Source organism: Nyctereutes procyonoides, unplaced genomic scaffold, assembly GCF_905146905.1.
Source record: "Nyctereutes procyonoides isolate TBG_1078 unplaced genomic scaffold, NYPRO_anot_genome, whole genome shotgun sequence".
Classification (NCBI taxonomy): domain Eukaryota; kingdom Metazoa; phylum Chordata; class Mammalia; order Carnivora; family Canidae; genus Nyctereutes; species Nyctereutes procyonoides.
In genome coordinates this window covers 17,653,655-17,669,966 of record NW_026575042.1, presented here as the reverse complement: position 1 = coordinate 17,669,966, position 16,312 = coordinate 17,653,655, and the positions used below count along the sequence as shown (strand labels likewise).

The 16,312-nt window shown below is 40.9% G+C and overlaps 1 protein-coding gene across 3 annotated transcripts in view; it reads left to right on the top strand.

Moving 5' to 3' along the window:
• Window positions 1-12,301, top strand: part of LRRC3B (leucine rich repeat containing 3B) — an 84,981-nt gene extending 72,680 nt beyond the window's left edge. For all 3 annotated transcript variants that reach the window (XM_055321349.1, XM_055321351.1, XM_055321350.1), the window contains exon 2: window positions 11,036-12,301. In XM_055321349.1, coding sequence (XP_055177324.1) covers window positions 11,200-11,979 — 780 coding nt within the window. In that variant the 5' untranslated portion in view covers window positions 11,036-11,199 and the 3' untranslated portion in view covers window positions 11,980-12,301. The remainder of the gene's footprint in view (window positions 1-11,035) is intronic.
• Window positions 12,302-16,312: the final 4,011 nt, after the last annotated feature.

Genomic DNA, 16,312 nt, shown 5'->3' with positions numbered 1-16,312 from the left:
GCTATTGATAGTTCTGAAGCACATTTCCAATATTTTATTTTGTCCTCATAACTATGAGACCAACGAGGTGGATGTTATTGATTATTCTAGGATAACATAGGCTTAGAAGTATGTGTGATTTGCTAAATTCCCAGAATTCATTCCTCAGAAGCTGGGCTTTGAATCCAGTTTCTAGATCTTGGTTTGGATCTCCATCCTGTACTTTTCCCACCAAGTCAATGGATAAAGTTAAGCAAAACAAGGTTTTTTAAAAAATGGTAACAGTCACCCATCCTATTCAGAAATGCAACTGAATTCACCATAAGTTAGTGTTTTCTAAAAGCAGCTTTCAGGTTGGCTCAGGACCCTGGTGAGTTTTAGGGAGCCTACATTTATGTAGATTATGTGTTAAGAGCTTGCAAAGCACTCACTGTTAAATGTCATAGGCACTTGCTGAGAAGTAATAATAGAGAATCGGAAAGAAACTGAGATGGATGGGTTCCCACTCAATCTCCCTATAAACTTGCAGCATGTTGAATAATAAATACAGGTGTTTGCAAAGACATAGTGTCATCTTTCTTTATTCTGTGTTTAGTCCCACAAAGAAAGAGATACTAGGTCCAAGAAAAAAAAAAAAAGAAGTGGTTTTTGTTTGTGTATTTCTTTGTTTTTCTCTGTTTTTCCAATGGGTTTAAAGATAGGAAGAATTTTTTGAATCCAACCTGGAGATCCATGGGCATTAGATCATGTAGAAAGGAGGCAATGTGTTCATAAGAGTTGGCATTTTTTCTCCTTTTCCCCAATAAATTGAGGGTTTGCTTAAAGAAATTATTTTGTGAAATAAATTCAAAAGAAGAAAAGCAGTGCCTGAACTACCGAGATCTGCGACAGATGGATATCATATCATTTTGATAAAAGTTTTGTATGAGTAGCCTTTAAGAGATTCTTACGGGAAAAGAAATTTCTCTTCTTGTTCTTGACTTTCCCAGAGTTTGTAGGAAGCTGTTAACAGAGGACTGATTTGGCATTTAAAACTCAGTACTTGGGATCCCTGGGTGGCACAGCGGTTTGGCGCCTGCCTTTGGCCCAGGGCGCGATCCTGGAGGCCCGGATCGAATCCCACGTCGGGCTCCCGGTGCGTGGAGCCTGCTTCTCCCTCGCCTGTGTCTCTGCCTCTCTCTCTCTCTCTCTCTCTCTCTCTGTGTGACTATCATAAATAAATAAAAAAAAAATTAAAACTCAGTACTTGTGTTTACAGACTCTCCAGATCAAAACGGGGCTGGCGAGTAAAGGAGATATAGAAACCAATGAGTGTTGACTGGGATCTACTATGCAGGCCATCTAGGATCCAAGTTCTGTCCTTCTGCTAACCAACTGTGTCTCCATTCATTGAGTTCCTCAATTGTGCTAAAATAGGACCAATGATGTTTATCATGTGTATCCAAAAGGGCTATTTAGAGTTAATTAAATGAGAACATATCCATGGACTTGCCCCACAAGCATCTAATGTAATAGAGTTCACACATGCAAGGCAAATATAATTTTAGAGCTTTTGGTTTAGAATTATGGAGGGGGGGATTTTTTTCTCAATGCTTCTAGGTTCATTTGGCTGGTCTGTTAACTAAATTGACAGAAGACAGATTAATAGGAGAAAACCAAATTTAATTACATACAGCAAGCCCCACAAAGACAATGAGAGACCCCCTAACAGGCAGTGGAGGTGTGTGTGCCATTCTGAGCTAAAATGAAGGGGATGGGGGTCTGAGGCTTCTAAGGGAAGGAAGACCATTCACAGAAAGATGGGAAGAATGAATGTTTAGTAAACCTAATTTGTGGTGCCATGCAGAGACAATGGGACAAAGGAAGGAAGTTGAACAAACAGGCCCTGCCCATCTCCACGCATCTCACCACCCCTAATCCATACCCTTTGTACTTTCCTCTGGTGGTAGCTCTCTTCCTAAACCTGGCCCATCTGAACTCTTAGAGGCAGTTGAGAGGGAAGTATAAAGCTCTTTCTGAGTCTTTTAGGACTGGATTTTCTTCAGCTCAAAATAATCATCATGCCAGAGTGGTGCTTTCTGGGGAGACTTGTTCTGAACCCTTTCAGAACGATATGTCAGCTTCTCTCCATCCCTCCTCTCATCCTGCTAGTCTTCCTTTTCAGTAATACTTCCCCAGTGTAAAATGTGTTGTGGTCCTTGCTTCTCATCTTCATGGAATCAGTTGAGAAGGAGGGGAAAAAGTATGGTAGTTTATCTGTAAAGAGGTGTGTGGTGCCATGTTTGACCACATGAGCTCTGGAGGCCAAAGGACTTGAGTTCAGACTGTGCCTCTTCTACTCAACATCTATAACAAGTAGTCAAGTTACATCACCTCTTTATGTTTCAACTTGCTCATCTGGGCAAGGGTTGTAATTGCTACCTGTCAGGATGGTACTGAGGATTATACAAGGTGACATATGAATAAAATGCAACTCACTTTCTGCTTCCAACCATTCGTTTAATCTCTGTTTGTGCAGGTGACCATCTTCCTCTAGTCTCTCAAGAACACATCAGTCAGCCCCATGATTTTGTCCAATCTCAGATAATAGTCACAAACTCAAATAACTTAAATCAAAGTAAAAATTGAATATGAGAATGTAAATGTCTAGTTCAAGAGATTAGCCAATACTCTGAATTTCCTTTAATATTCAGCCATTCTCCCCTTTTCTGTGTTTCAGGCATAAAAGAAAGGGAAAGACCATGGTGGGTAGCTGGATATCTCCTCTCTGGCCATTCTCCCCTTTTCTGTGTTTCAGGCATACAGGAAAGGGAAAGAGTATGGTGGGTAGCTGGATTTCTCCCTCTGCCCCTCTCCCCCACCCCTTTCCCAGGCCTTCAGCAGAACTGGGTTTCAGCTGCTCTTCTCAGAGGCTCACTAGAAGGTAGAGTGAGGCAAACCTGGTGCTTCTCTCTAAGGGCTCTTTCATGCCCCCTCCCCAACCATATGGCTCCCCTGACCCCTGTGGTGGATATATTCCAGATGATCACTCCCTGCAAATCTAAGCATCTACCTTTCAGTTTCTTGTTGCTTAGGTCCCCCTGCCCTACCAAGGAATCCCATGGGACCATGAGCAGGAACCTGAGATACTTTTCACTGGGGATCTCCTTCCTCAGGTGGCCATATCTGACCCATAGGAAATAGTTTTCTATCTCTTTTCTGGCAAACTCTGGGAGTGCAGGTTCACCCTCACATCAAAATATCACTTTGCCACCAAATAATGGGTCAACCTTGTTCTTATTCTAGTACATTCTGCACTATACCCCAGTTCCAGGAATCCTGTAATAACTCTCTTCTCTCCTTGGGGCAGTGATAGGATAGGTGCCTCCTGATGATAGGTGCATTCTGATGTCTTTTACCCTCAAAGTGGGCAAAGACATACATGTTAGACTCACAGAACATTGTCAGCTAATCTCCACATGGCTACTTGACCCCTCACTTTGGAATTCTATGTCCATTTAATCAGGGATCTGGTCAGAACTTCAATTTTATCATCTATTATTCATGCTAGATGAGTTCATCATTTAATAAATACCCAGCATGTAATAAATGCTGAGTAAACAATAGCTATTGTATGATGTAATGAGAATGGATCCTAATTATTTCAATAAATATTTATTAAATTCTTACCATGGGCAATAAGAGAATATAAAAATGGGTGAGACATTGATTCTACCCTCTGAAAACTCCTGGGCTGGTAGCAAAGATAAACAGATCTCTTTAATTACAAAAGCAATAGTTTCGGGATTTCAGGAGCTCCTGACTTTAAAAATTATGGGTCTGCAAGCAGATTAAACTCCTTCTAAATATAAGGATCCTCAGTTCCTCCTATATCCATCAGCCTTATCAGTTCATATCCTTAACCAAAGGATGATAGCACCTAAATGACTCCTGGGCCAGATCTTCATTGGCAGGAAAGCGATTCCAAGCTATAGAGGTCTTTAGCTGGGACCCCTTCTGATAAATCTCATATTTGTTGAACAAAGTGCTGTTCATCATCAACTTTGCAATTGCTGATCTCTGTTTATTGAGCTCAGGTTTCTGTGCCTGTGTGAGGAAGTGCAGTGGGACAAAGGATTGGGAAAGGGGATTGTTATAAACAACAGGGGGTCATTAGAGCTTTTCAAGCAGTGGAAATCCATGGTCTGATGGTTACTTTAACCTGGCTTTGAAAGGAGGATGGAAGCCACACATGGGCAGTCCAGAAAGGATGCTTTTGCTTCCTTTTGGAGCAAGAGGCTGGAGGTTTGAACAGGAAAGAGGCAGTGGGGACCCAAAACACAAAAGCGGGGGAAGGAAGATGGAAATGGAAACTGTTCTCAACAAATCAGGAGGGAAGAACAGGTGGTTTATAGGAGAGGAGGAAGGTAGTTGGGTGGGGATGAAGGGTGAAAATGATTTTACTTTTAGGCATGCCCAGTTTGAAGCCTGGGTGGACTTTTTGTGGCAAGAGGTGGTTGTGAATGGAAAGGTTGAACTAAAGTTCATGAAGAACTCCATGCTAAACAGGCGAATTAAGATGTTGTCTCCATGAGCATGATCTCAAAGAGCAGCAGTAGAGAAAAGTGACTATATAGTTCATTCACCTAAATTATTCAGATCCCAATGGCCTCTAATTTTTTTGGTCTGGAATTATACTCACAGATGTCTTATACAACCCATACTTAGTCTTTGGAAAATCTGGCATATAAAGAAATCCTTATATCATTTCTATAATAGGTCATAAAGCTAATTTTAGGAATATTCCATTGAGAATATCATACACTCAAACTGTAGTCTTTGCGGAAGTAAATGGAAATCCAAATGAGAACAAGCAAAGGCCATGTTCTCCAAGCTTTCTATAGTAAGGGAGCCAGCCACCATCCCTTGCATTTGGCGGAGGAGACTCACAGACAGACAGGGGAGTGGAAAAGCTTGATGGTGGGGAAAATGAAAGGCTTCGGAAGTGCTGATTGGTGGCTCTTGGCTGGCTTGGGGAAAGCTGGAGGCAGACTAGCTAGAGCCAGAGCATCATATGCGATTACTGAGGGAAGCAGATATGGCTTTCCCTGGTTAGTCCTAAATGGAAATTAGGAATGAAAATTAGGGAAGCTGGCAGTTATTGATCTGAGTTGGGACAATTGCCACAGAGGTTGTAGTTTGGCTCCCTGGACTGGTAGCAGCAAGTTGTGACTTTGAGTTCTATTTCAAGTTACATGGTCTCACCTTTGTCCCTCTACATATTGAGTCTCTCCAGTTGAAACATGTTCCGCTTTTTAAAATGTATTGTCTTGTTATTTGCACAACCTTCTTGGCCACCATTGTCCAAATATCTTGTGCACTCAAAAGTTACCTTCTGGGACATTATGTTCAGATTGGTTTGCCGGTTAATCCCTGGTCCTCCTGTATTAACTTTTTAAAAAAATTTTATGCAAGCAAAAACACACAAAACACCTTTATACAATAGAAAGTTAAATTCTTCAGAAGGGTATAAAATCAAAAGACAGTTTCTTCTCTCCCACTGTCAGCCCCCCAGTTCTGGTCCTTAGTTAACCACTATTAATAGTTTCTTATACATTTTCTTCCATATAGATCTTTTCAAAAGTGATCTATACAGGGCACCTGGGTGACTGAGTCAGTTAAGCATTTGCCCTCAGTTCAGGTCATGATCCTGGAGTCCCAGGATCGAGCCCCATGTCAGGCTCCCTGCCCGGTGGGGAGTCTACTTTTCCCTCTCCCTTTGCCCCTCTCCCTGCTCCTTCTCCCTCTCTCTCTTTCTCTCAAATAAGTAAAATCTAAAAAAAAAAAAATGATCCATGCATATGGAAACATATAAATACTATACCTGTACTTGCACATTTACATCCCCCTTTTCAAAATTTTACACAAATAAGATAATGCTAGAAGAACTTCTTTTTCCAAGCTGCTTTTTGAGGTCATCTTTGGAGATCTTCACATCAATATAATTCAGTCTCACTTATTCTTGTATTTTAAAATTTGAATAGATACTCCTAAATTGCTCATACAAAAAGAGTGCCCTAAGTATCTCCTCATCGGGTATTTGAGAGTGCTTTGTTTTTATGCCTTCAGTGAAAGTAGATATTCTTCCTCATTTTAACCAAGATGTTAGGTACTTTAACTTGAATCTATTTTACTGTCAGTGAGATCAAGGACCTTTTCATATGATTTATTGGTCATTTGTCTACATTATTTTTCTGTCCATTTTTCTGTTAGATCAGTTTCTTATCCCTTTGCAAGAATTTCTTGTATATTAAAGAAATCAATCCTTTATTTTATCATCAGTCCTTTTGTATTGTGTATTGTCTTACTTTTTTGCCATATGGAAGTTTTAATTTCAAGTCCTTAAAATTTATGAGGTTTGGTATTTTTCTCAGTGATTTGAATTTTACTTCCCAAATCGAAAGGCCTGTGTTGCAATGTTGTACTTTTTAATCAAATCCTTTTTGGTAGCAGAGTTGCATGGAATGGAATCAGGACAAATCGGTGTATCTGGTATTTCTTCCTGAATCGGTGGACTCACTTATCTCAGAAGAGTTAATGAAAGCTTTGGGTTAGAAGCCCTGAGTGTCCCTGAGTGGCCCCTACTGATGAGAAGAAAGGAACAGGAAGCAAAGATAGAGTTGTTAATCAACCACCGAAAGATCTGTCTTCTCAGGCAGTCCACTGAATGCACTTTTTTTTTTTCTTTTGGAAAACAGCACTTGGTAGTTGCCACCCAATCCAGGCATTAATTGCTATAACTCAGATACCTGTATGACAGGGAAATGTGAGCAAGTCATGGGTCTGGGGATAAAGTGACCCTCTTTGGGAGCACATCTCTTACCTAAATACCACAACTCAAATACCGTAGCTTCCTGCCCCAGACATATTTGAATGGAAGGAGGGAAAGAGGAGAGGGTAGTGTAAGAGTTGAGAAGTACAGAGGGGAGAGTCAAGAGATAGAAAAAAGTGCTGTTTAATTTGCTTTGTCCCTTTTCTGGTATGGTTCCTTATTGGGAGGACAGGCAGTGATGCTGCTTTTATTCTTACCATCACCAGTGTGATCCAGCCCTTCTTTGTGTTCTACATACCCTTTTGGAAGTTAGAAAGGAGGAACTCGATTTTTCCAACAGGATAGTTTGTTCGCTACTTTGCATTTGTGGGCAGACCTAACTGAAACAGAGCAGGAGGGAGTTTGGGGTTTAGAATGTTTGTTTCAGAGTTAGGTGCTATTTATCTTTATACTATGCTGGGTGGTAACTGATGTCAGAAGAATACCACCATTCTTCCTATGAGGCACGTCTCCTCATGTCTTCCTTTTCCAAGAACCTGTATTGACCTATCCCGCAGTTTTTTGTTTTTTGTTTTTGGTGTTTTTTTTTTTTTAGATTTTATTTATTTATTCATGAAAGACAGAGAAAGAGAGAGGCAGAGACACAGGCAGAGGGAGAAGCAGGCTCCATGCAGGGAGCCTGACATGGGACTCGATCCTGGGTCTCCAGGATCACACCGTGGGCCAAAGGTGGCACTAAACCGCTGAACCACCCGGGCTCCCCTATCCCACAATTTAAGACAATATCAAGCTGGTAATCCCTTTGGAAAATAGTATTTCAGCATAATAGGGTGGAGAGGCAGTCCTTCCATCCTCCCGGCTGCAGATGACCTTGACTCAATAACTTTGGTTCTTGCTGTCTGCTTCCTAGACATCCAAGGGCTCAGTTCTCTACTTCTTGCATCTCTTCTTACTTTGTCCTGGCTGAGTATGGAGGCTCTGGAGGCTGAGTCATAGCAGCCCAATCATCTAGCCAGTCCCAGAGCTTTTATTTCTCTTTTAATCAAACACCATAGAAAGAAAATGATATGCTTAGTTTGAGTCCAACTTCTCTGAATGCAAGATATTTTGCATTTGTGTTCCTAACAGGCATTCTCCTCAGTGTATAGGTGGATCATTTGGGCATGAAGGATCCCATCTCAAAAAGAGAACTCAAGATGTATCCTAATCATTTCTTGGTTTGAGCCAAATCCATGACCATGGACTGATCATTCTGGAGAAACCAAGGTTATGTCTCAAGGAGCCTACCAAAAAAAAGTTCCATTCTTTCTTCCATCAACTAAGAGCCTACCTTCATTATTTTTTCCAAAGACCACATGTCAACATGTAAAACCAATAGACATTGGATGAGCCAATGTTTATATTAAAAATAAAAATAATCACCATAGGGAAAAAAAAGCACAGCTAGATTCTTCAATATTTTATTGGGTCATTCATACAATAAATATTTATTTAGCCCTTACAAATGCCAAGAACTATGGTAGCATTTAAAAATGCATCTAGGATAATAATAGCAACTGAAGCCAACAAGTATTGAACTCTTACTACGTTTTAGGCATTGGGATAAATGCTTTATGTGGATCATCTCATATAATTTTCAAATCAACTCTGTAATTGGGTTCTTTCATAATTTCTATACAAAGATAAGGAAAAGGAGGTTCAGAGAGGTTAAATGACTTGCCCAGGAGCCTATTACTAACAAGGATTAAAGCTGGGAGGCAAAACAGTGTACTTTTCACTTTTTAATTGTTTGCTGTTGTTTCTACATGAGGCAGAAGCAAGACCCTGCCCTCATGAAACTTGTAGTCTAAATTGGTGAACACTTTTCATCAGATAGACTCTGAATCCATCTCCGGAGGAATGTGGAGTATCCTCCAGAGAAGGCTTACCACTTTTCAGCAGGATCTAGGCTGGTGGTACATACCCAATTGATGGGAGTTGATTGATTTCATAGACTCTTTTTATTTTCTCCAATTACATCCGTGTCTCCCATTTCCTATGTCCTTCTCATGTTCTCATCCTAGCATCCTTTGCCTTATCCTTCTGCCACCCTCTTTCTTCTCTGAGTGTCTTCACCTCCACACCTGTTTATTTTTCCTCTCCTCCATCTAGACAGTCACTAGAGTCCCCAAATATAATGCAATGCATTTTTGAAGGAAAACATGGAAGGGAGGGAAACTCACTGCAAATGAAATGAGCTATTGATGGATGGCTTAAGAAGCCTAGGGGTCCTTCTTTAGCATTCTCTGGCATTTAAGGGCCTCAGGATTCCAAAAGCACATCCACTCCATTCTGCTGGTGCTAATCTCATTTTTTCCATGATTAACAACCCCGTTCATTATGTTTTCAGCTCACATTAATCTTCTCTTCTGTGAGTTTGGTAACATTTGGAGTCATTTCCCTCTGTATTTATCCATCTGGGATCTTTAGAAAAGATAAGTTTGCAGAGAGTCATTTGTTGCTCATGCAGAAAGTGATTTGTTGCTCACTGAAATGAGAGGAAGGTACATTCTCCTTGTTTCTCAAATCCTGAGAGAGGACCCTCTGAAGTCAGACATGGAGCCCCATTGAAGTCCATAGGGTACTCCATTTGGGTTTGAGCTGCAATGTAACAGCATCAGAAATCACAACAAGTAATGCTTCCTGGATTCTGACTGACTGTTCTCACAGAGCGGATGATATGGGGAGAGATCTGTGGGGGTAGTGGAGAGAATTAGGAGATTAATAAGTCAGAACAAAGCCTTTGACTTGAATCCTGTCTCTACCACTTACAAGCTATTTGACCTCAGATGAATCACATAATCTGTTCAAAATCTACTCACCTCCTCAGTGAACTGGTCCCAATTTTTGCCATTTTGGAAGCTCTGTCCAACAATATTATATATATATATATATATATATATATAATATATATACTAAATATATACTATTTATATATATGATTGGAGAGAAAAAATAGGCTATTGGGAAGGTCTTAGAGGCCAATATATTTGAATTCTTATATCTTATAAAGTCTTGAAGGGGTGCCTGAGTGGCTCAGTCTGTTCAGCATCAGACTCTTCCTTTCAGCAGTCATGGTCTCAAGGTTGTGAGATCAAGTCCCATGTTGGGCTCTTTGCTCAGCACAGTCTTCTTGGTATTCTCTCCCTTTTCCTCCCCCTTCCTCTCTGCTCCTCTTCCCGTTTGTGCTCTCTCTCTCTCTCTCTCTCTCAAATAAAAGATTTTATCTCAATATTTCAAAAAATCTCAAATAAAAGATTATATTTATTTATTTTACAGAGATAGAGAGAGAGAGAGAGAGAGAGAGAGAGAGAGCACATGAGCACCAGAGAACACAAGCAAGGGGAACAGCAGAAGGAGAGGGAGAGGGAAAAGCAGACTCCCCACTGAGCAGGAAGTTGATGTGGGGCTTGATCCCAGGACCCTGAGACTATGACCTGAGCTGAAGGCAGATGTTTAACCAACTGAGCCACCCAGGCACCCCTAAATAAAATCTTAAAAATGAATAAATAAATGAGTAAAATAAAAAGTCCTGGAGGTGTGTGTCATATCTAAAGATCTACTGGGGAGAATATAGTTTGTTTAGAAAACAGAGAATCAGGGAGACAGCTCTTTTGGAGATTCTGGTCTCTCAGTCCCTAGCAATAGTCTGTTGTGAAAGTTGGAATGCATTTATTCATTTCTTAATTCAAGTAAGATGTTTCTTTAGAGAAAATATTCCAACTGGACATCCATTCAAAAGCCATGACAATTATTGCTATCTATGGTCATTAACCATGAAATATTGGTGTTATTTCTCATTGCTGCTCAAGAGCAGGTCTAAATTGCACTAATGCATCTGTTACTGTAGAAAGGGGGGAAGGTCTAATTAAATTTTATTGCTGTCTAATTTAGAAGGGGTTCAGGATGTTGAAAGGACCAGTAGAGATGAGAGAAATCTGGACTGTTTGCTGTAATTCTGTACAACTAAAACCAAGGCAACATAATTCGGAAATGTTGTCGTATACTGACAGTCCTTTTGCCCAACACCTGGGATTTGAGGATGAGACTCCCATTATGCAGATAACTCCCAGTGCTGTTGGTGAAAATTAACTACATAACCAACTCTCCTACCCACGTAGAATGCCAGACGCCTGAGAGCACTTTTAATTGCAATGTACCTCCCTCTGCAAAAGAGCTAATTGCATCTGTTTCCCTTTCCTTTAGGTACCCAAGCAAGGACAGGAATAATGAAGAGACACGTGTGTTAGTTGCAACCTTTTGAACCAAGCAAGAAGGAAATCAACAGTGTGGACAGGGCTGGAACCGTTGGCATGCTTGCTTGTTGGAGTGAATGAGGAATGGGCTTGTGATTATGCTGACATTCCAGCATGAATCTGGTAGACCTGTGGTTAACCCGTTCCCTCTCCATGTGTCTCCTCCTACAAAGTTTTGTTCTTATGATACTGTGCTTTCATTCTGCCAGTATGTGTCCCAAGGGCTGTCTCTGTTCTTCCTCTGGGGGTTTAAATGTCACCTGTAGCAATGCAAATCTCAAGGAAATACCTAGAGATCTTCCTCCTGAAACAGTCTTACTGTATCTGGACTCCAATCAGATCACCTCTATCCCCAATGAGATTTTTAAGGACCTCCATCAACTAAGAGTTCTCAACTTGTCCAAAAATGGCATTGAGTTTATCGATGAGCATGCCTTCAAAGGAGTAGCTGAAACTTTGCAGACTCTGGACTTGTCTGACAACCGGATTCAAAGCGTGCACAAAAATGCCTTCAATAACCTGAAGGCCAGGGCCAGAATTGCCAACAATCCCTGGCACTGCGACTGTACTCTCCAGCAAGTTCTGAGGAGCATGGCATCCAACCATGAGACAGCCCATAATGTGATCTGTAAGACTTCTGTGTTGGATGAACACGCCGGGAGACCATTCCTCAATGCTGCCAATGATGCTGACCTTTGTAACCTCCCGAAAAAGACTACCGATTATGCTATGCTGGTCACCATGTTTGGCTGGTTCACCATGGTGATCTCCTATGTGGTGTATTATGTGAGGCAAAACCAGGAGGATGCCCGGAGACACCTTGAATACTTGAAATCCCTGCCAAGCAGGCAGAAGAAAGCGGATGAGCCCGATGACATTAGCACTGTGGTATAGCGTCTGGACAGACTGACACCGAGAAGGAGATTCGTTTGCTGTTGCAATAGAATAAGTGGTTTACTTCTCCCATCCATTGTAAACATTTAAAACTTTGTATCTCCATTTCTTTTGAATTATGCCACTGTTGAACTTTTAACAAACATGATGACGTAACAACTCATTTTAGTTTAGGTGACCCACCCCTGAAATGTACCCCCAGTGGTATAACCTGAGTAAGCTACTATCTGAACATAAGTTAGATCCATCTCACTTATTTAATAATGAAATTTATTTTTTTAATTTAAAACCAAATAAAAGCTTAACTTTGAACCATGAAAAACAGAGTGACTCATTGGTTCAGAAAATGGTACGGCCATTCCATTGCTTTCGAGAGAAATAGGCAACCTTTATGAACCTAAAGAACTATCATAATGAAAGATGTGTTATTAAGCCCTACTGTACACTGGGGAGCCATAGCTGAATTATCAACCAAGGAAAGTATCTATCAGACTTTAAAGTACTGAGCCTTAGCAAACCTGAGTAATAATACACAGTGTGGCGTCCTGCAGAGGCTTCAGTTGAGATGCTGCTAGGTGTTTGCTGTCCAAAAGTTGGTGTGTTTAGCTATTGTGTTATAAATACTTAAATATAAATATATTTATAAGATAACAGCTAAGCACACTACTTTTATTCTACACTGGAAACATGGAAAAAAACAGAACATATTCTATCCTCAAGGTTACCTTTTGGTGGGCAGGGGTATGTGGCGAACATAGAAATAGTTATGCTGAAAAGGAAGGTCCTAACAGTAGTGTAGCATCAACTGTGTGTAAGGCATTTTATAAAATTATTATGTCTTTCAACCCTCACTACAAAAGGAGAACGTGACAACTGGCCCATTTAGAGGAAACTACAGGTGGAAGGAGTTCAATGGCCTACCAAGTAGAAAGTACTAGAACTTGAATTTGAACCAAGTCTTTCTTTCTCCGAAGGCTGAGATCTTCTCATTATGTACCTACTGGGTTGGTCTGTAGAGGTATGATTTAGATGCTAAAAAATGTCACCATGTTAAGTGTACAGTTTCATAAGTTTTGACAAATGTATATACCTATATATCAAGATATCGTGTCCCTGCTACTGTTCAGAGATAGGAGAAAGCTCATTTCGTTCTTGGAGTAAGGAATTGTGGGGTGTTTGTTTGTTTGTTTGTTTTTGAGGTGACATTACAGATAACCCTTGGAACTTGGATGAGATCTCATCAGAGAGTGATATAGTCAAGGAAGGTACATGGAGCAAAGACGTAAAAGCATAGGGTGGTATTTAGGATGATTCTATAGAAGTTTGTGTAGGGGAGCAATGAGAGACCAAGCTGGAGCCATATTAAGGGGAATCTCAATTCTTGGGAGTAAAGATAATTAATAGAATTTATAGAGCACTCACAAAGCACCAAGTATTTTCTTTGGGTTGTATTAATCAATCCACGTATTAATTAATAATTAATTATTAGTGAATGAGGGATCAGAGACACAGGAATTTCAGTAATTAATTCAGGATCCTAGACCATATAAAGGAGTACAGTAGGTACTGAAATCCAGTCGGTCAATTTTAGAACTTACGCATCTCTTAACCACTATACAGCACTGCTTTACAGTCAAATACTTTAATACAGAAGTTGCTAGTTCCCAGACCAGGAGGTTTTCAGATTCCTAAGTGATAGTCTCTAACCATGTAACAGCAAAAGTAGTCCTTTGCAGGGCTTAAGTAGGAAGGATGGGTCCTTCGCAATTTTGACCCACAGAGCCTTCTCCAACCCATGTTGGGTTGTCTTTCGGCCTCCAGGAATCATATTTCTGCCCTTGGAAAGCACAATGGTATCCATCCATATCAATGGTCTCTTAAAAGGTTATTGGCATGGACCATGAGGGTCGGCCAATCCAAGACCTGCAGTAGAACATTCAGCAACGTGGCCAGGCTACACTTGGCAGATACCCCAGGGCAACGGGATTGGCCTCGTCAGCAAGTCAGAGATGTGAAGTTCAGAATATGGGCTCTAGCACTTCTGCATCCCAGTGAGAAAGAAGCCAGACTGTCTGATTTTGCTAACTGGGTTTGAACGCCTTCCAGAGAAATTGGAGCTTTGCTGAAGATTTAACGCCCCCTGGAGGACAACATTTTAATATATCTGTAAGTATTGCCACAGAGAGATGCCTAACTGAATGTATCTTTTTATTCGCCTAAAGAATAGGAAAGTCCAGGCATTGCTAAAATAATCCTTTAAAAAATTAATTGCGTTTATTTCAGTGTATGAGTCATATTCATTCTAGAAAAGCATTCGCAAATCACATAATCCATTTCAGGTTGCTTCTTCCAAAGTAGCCTTTATATTCATACTAATAAGAGTTGTTTTCGTTTTTGTTTTTGTTTTCCTAATGGCCAATTGCATTAGTCAAGTGAAAGTACCTATAAAAAAAATCTCTGAAGAGTGTTGTGTTATAGTCACATACTGGTTCAGAGGTGGCAATGTCAATGTCCCATTTTTGAGTTTGTAACTCTCTGCATACAAAGAGGTAAGAAGTGCATCCTAGGGTAATAATCATTCCCCTGCCTACATTTTATGTGTAGATTTTCTGTTAATAGTGCTGTGAGTGCGAGTGCTTTAAAAAAACGACAACTTGGGCAGCCCCGCTGGCCCAGTGGTTTAGAGCCGCCTTCGGCCAGGGGTGTGATCCTGGAGACCCGGGATCGAGTCTCGCATTGGGCTCCCTGCATGGAGCCTGCTTCTCCCTCTGCCTGTGTCTCTGCCTCTCTCTCTCTCTCTCTCTCTGTGTCTGTCATGAATAAATAAATAAAATCTTAAAAAAAGAAAAAAACCCGACAACTTTAAGTTAGGTTGCCATGAATTGGAGTGGTTAGGCCATTGGAGGAGAAAATTAATTCTTTAACAAACAAACAAATAACAGTCTATCAGGCTCCTTCATGACCAGAAGTGGAAGGAAACACACTTCTCATCAGCTTGTAGGGATGTTCTGCCTACTGGACCAACAGCACACAATGCCAAGAAGTGGCTTCCTAAGGCCCACAGCTGGCTATTCAGAAAAAGCCCCAAAATACCCACAGTGGTTTTGATCCAATATGCTAAAGTTTCTGACCCTGGTACGTATCTATATACGTGGAGAGCCACCTATTTTGGAGTGTAAGATTTTTTAGATTCACTATCATCCTATTATCCGAGGCGTGTATGTGCCATTTTGCCTTTTAAATATTTTAAATAACAGCTACTCTGTTCAACCCCCTCCTTTGGCATCCCTCTGCCAACCTCAGCCTCTTCCGTTCAAAAACACCTGGGAAGTTTGGTCTAATCATTAACAATGTGCTTATCACTGAAGCAAGACAAATCATAAAACATGCCAGCCCAACTGGAACATTTTTAAGAAAGTGATAAAAAGTTATGTAATGGAAGCTTTGACTTTCAAGAACACTTTGGCAGATCGTAATGCACTGACATACAAATTCTGCTAGGTACGTGTTGTTCTTTTTTACGTCCTTTGATGATTACCCACAATGACTCTTGTTCTGACATCAACAAGCATAAGGCAGTATGAGATGTGGGTAGGTTTTCCTTATTGGCTCGAGATTCAATTCATTCAGTAAGTTCTCTCATCTATCTGGCACAGCTAGAGAATGGAAAATTCTGCCTAATGAAATGTCCAGGTTACTAGAAATAGGCGAACTCCTAAAATCTCGGGGCTGGAAGAGTCCTAGAGATGATCTCACCCATTGATTTTACAGGTGCTGAAATGGAAACCTGTCAGCCCTGGACATTTGCGTGCGTGTGCCCATATTCTCCACCTAACGTCCTTCACAGGACGCCACCTGCCTCTCCTGATGCGTTGTTCCCGTCTTCAAAGAAACAGGCAGTGTAACAATAGATGTCCCGGCTATCAGCAGCAATGTCTTTGAGGATTCAGAAGGCACTTGAGGTTCTTACGTTGTCACAGAGTTGTCATGAAGAATATCTGTGATTCTAAAAAGCTTCTTGCTCCCTCAAGATAGGATGAGATCATCTGTTTTCCTTTCACAAACAGCCCCCAGATAACATGCTCAACACTCTGCAAGATCTGGCTTCTCAGGGGAAAGATGGAGAAAATCATTTGGTGCAGCTTCCTGGGGAGGGAAGGTTGATTAGCATATTTCCTTGAGTAGCAGCATAAAGCCCCAAGAGCAGTCAAGTGCAGCCCTGCTGTCAGGAGCCTAAGTCTTTACCTTTACCTGATATTCTTCTCCAATTCCAGAGCTCTCATCAACCTGGCTTCCCAAAGTGATGTCATTGATTCCTCAGGTTGGTTGATCT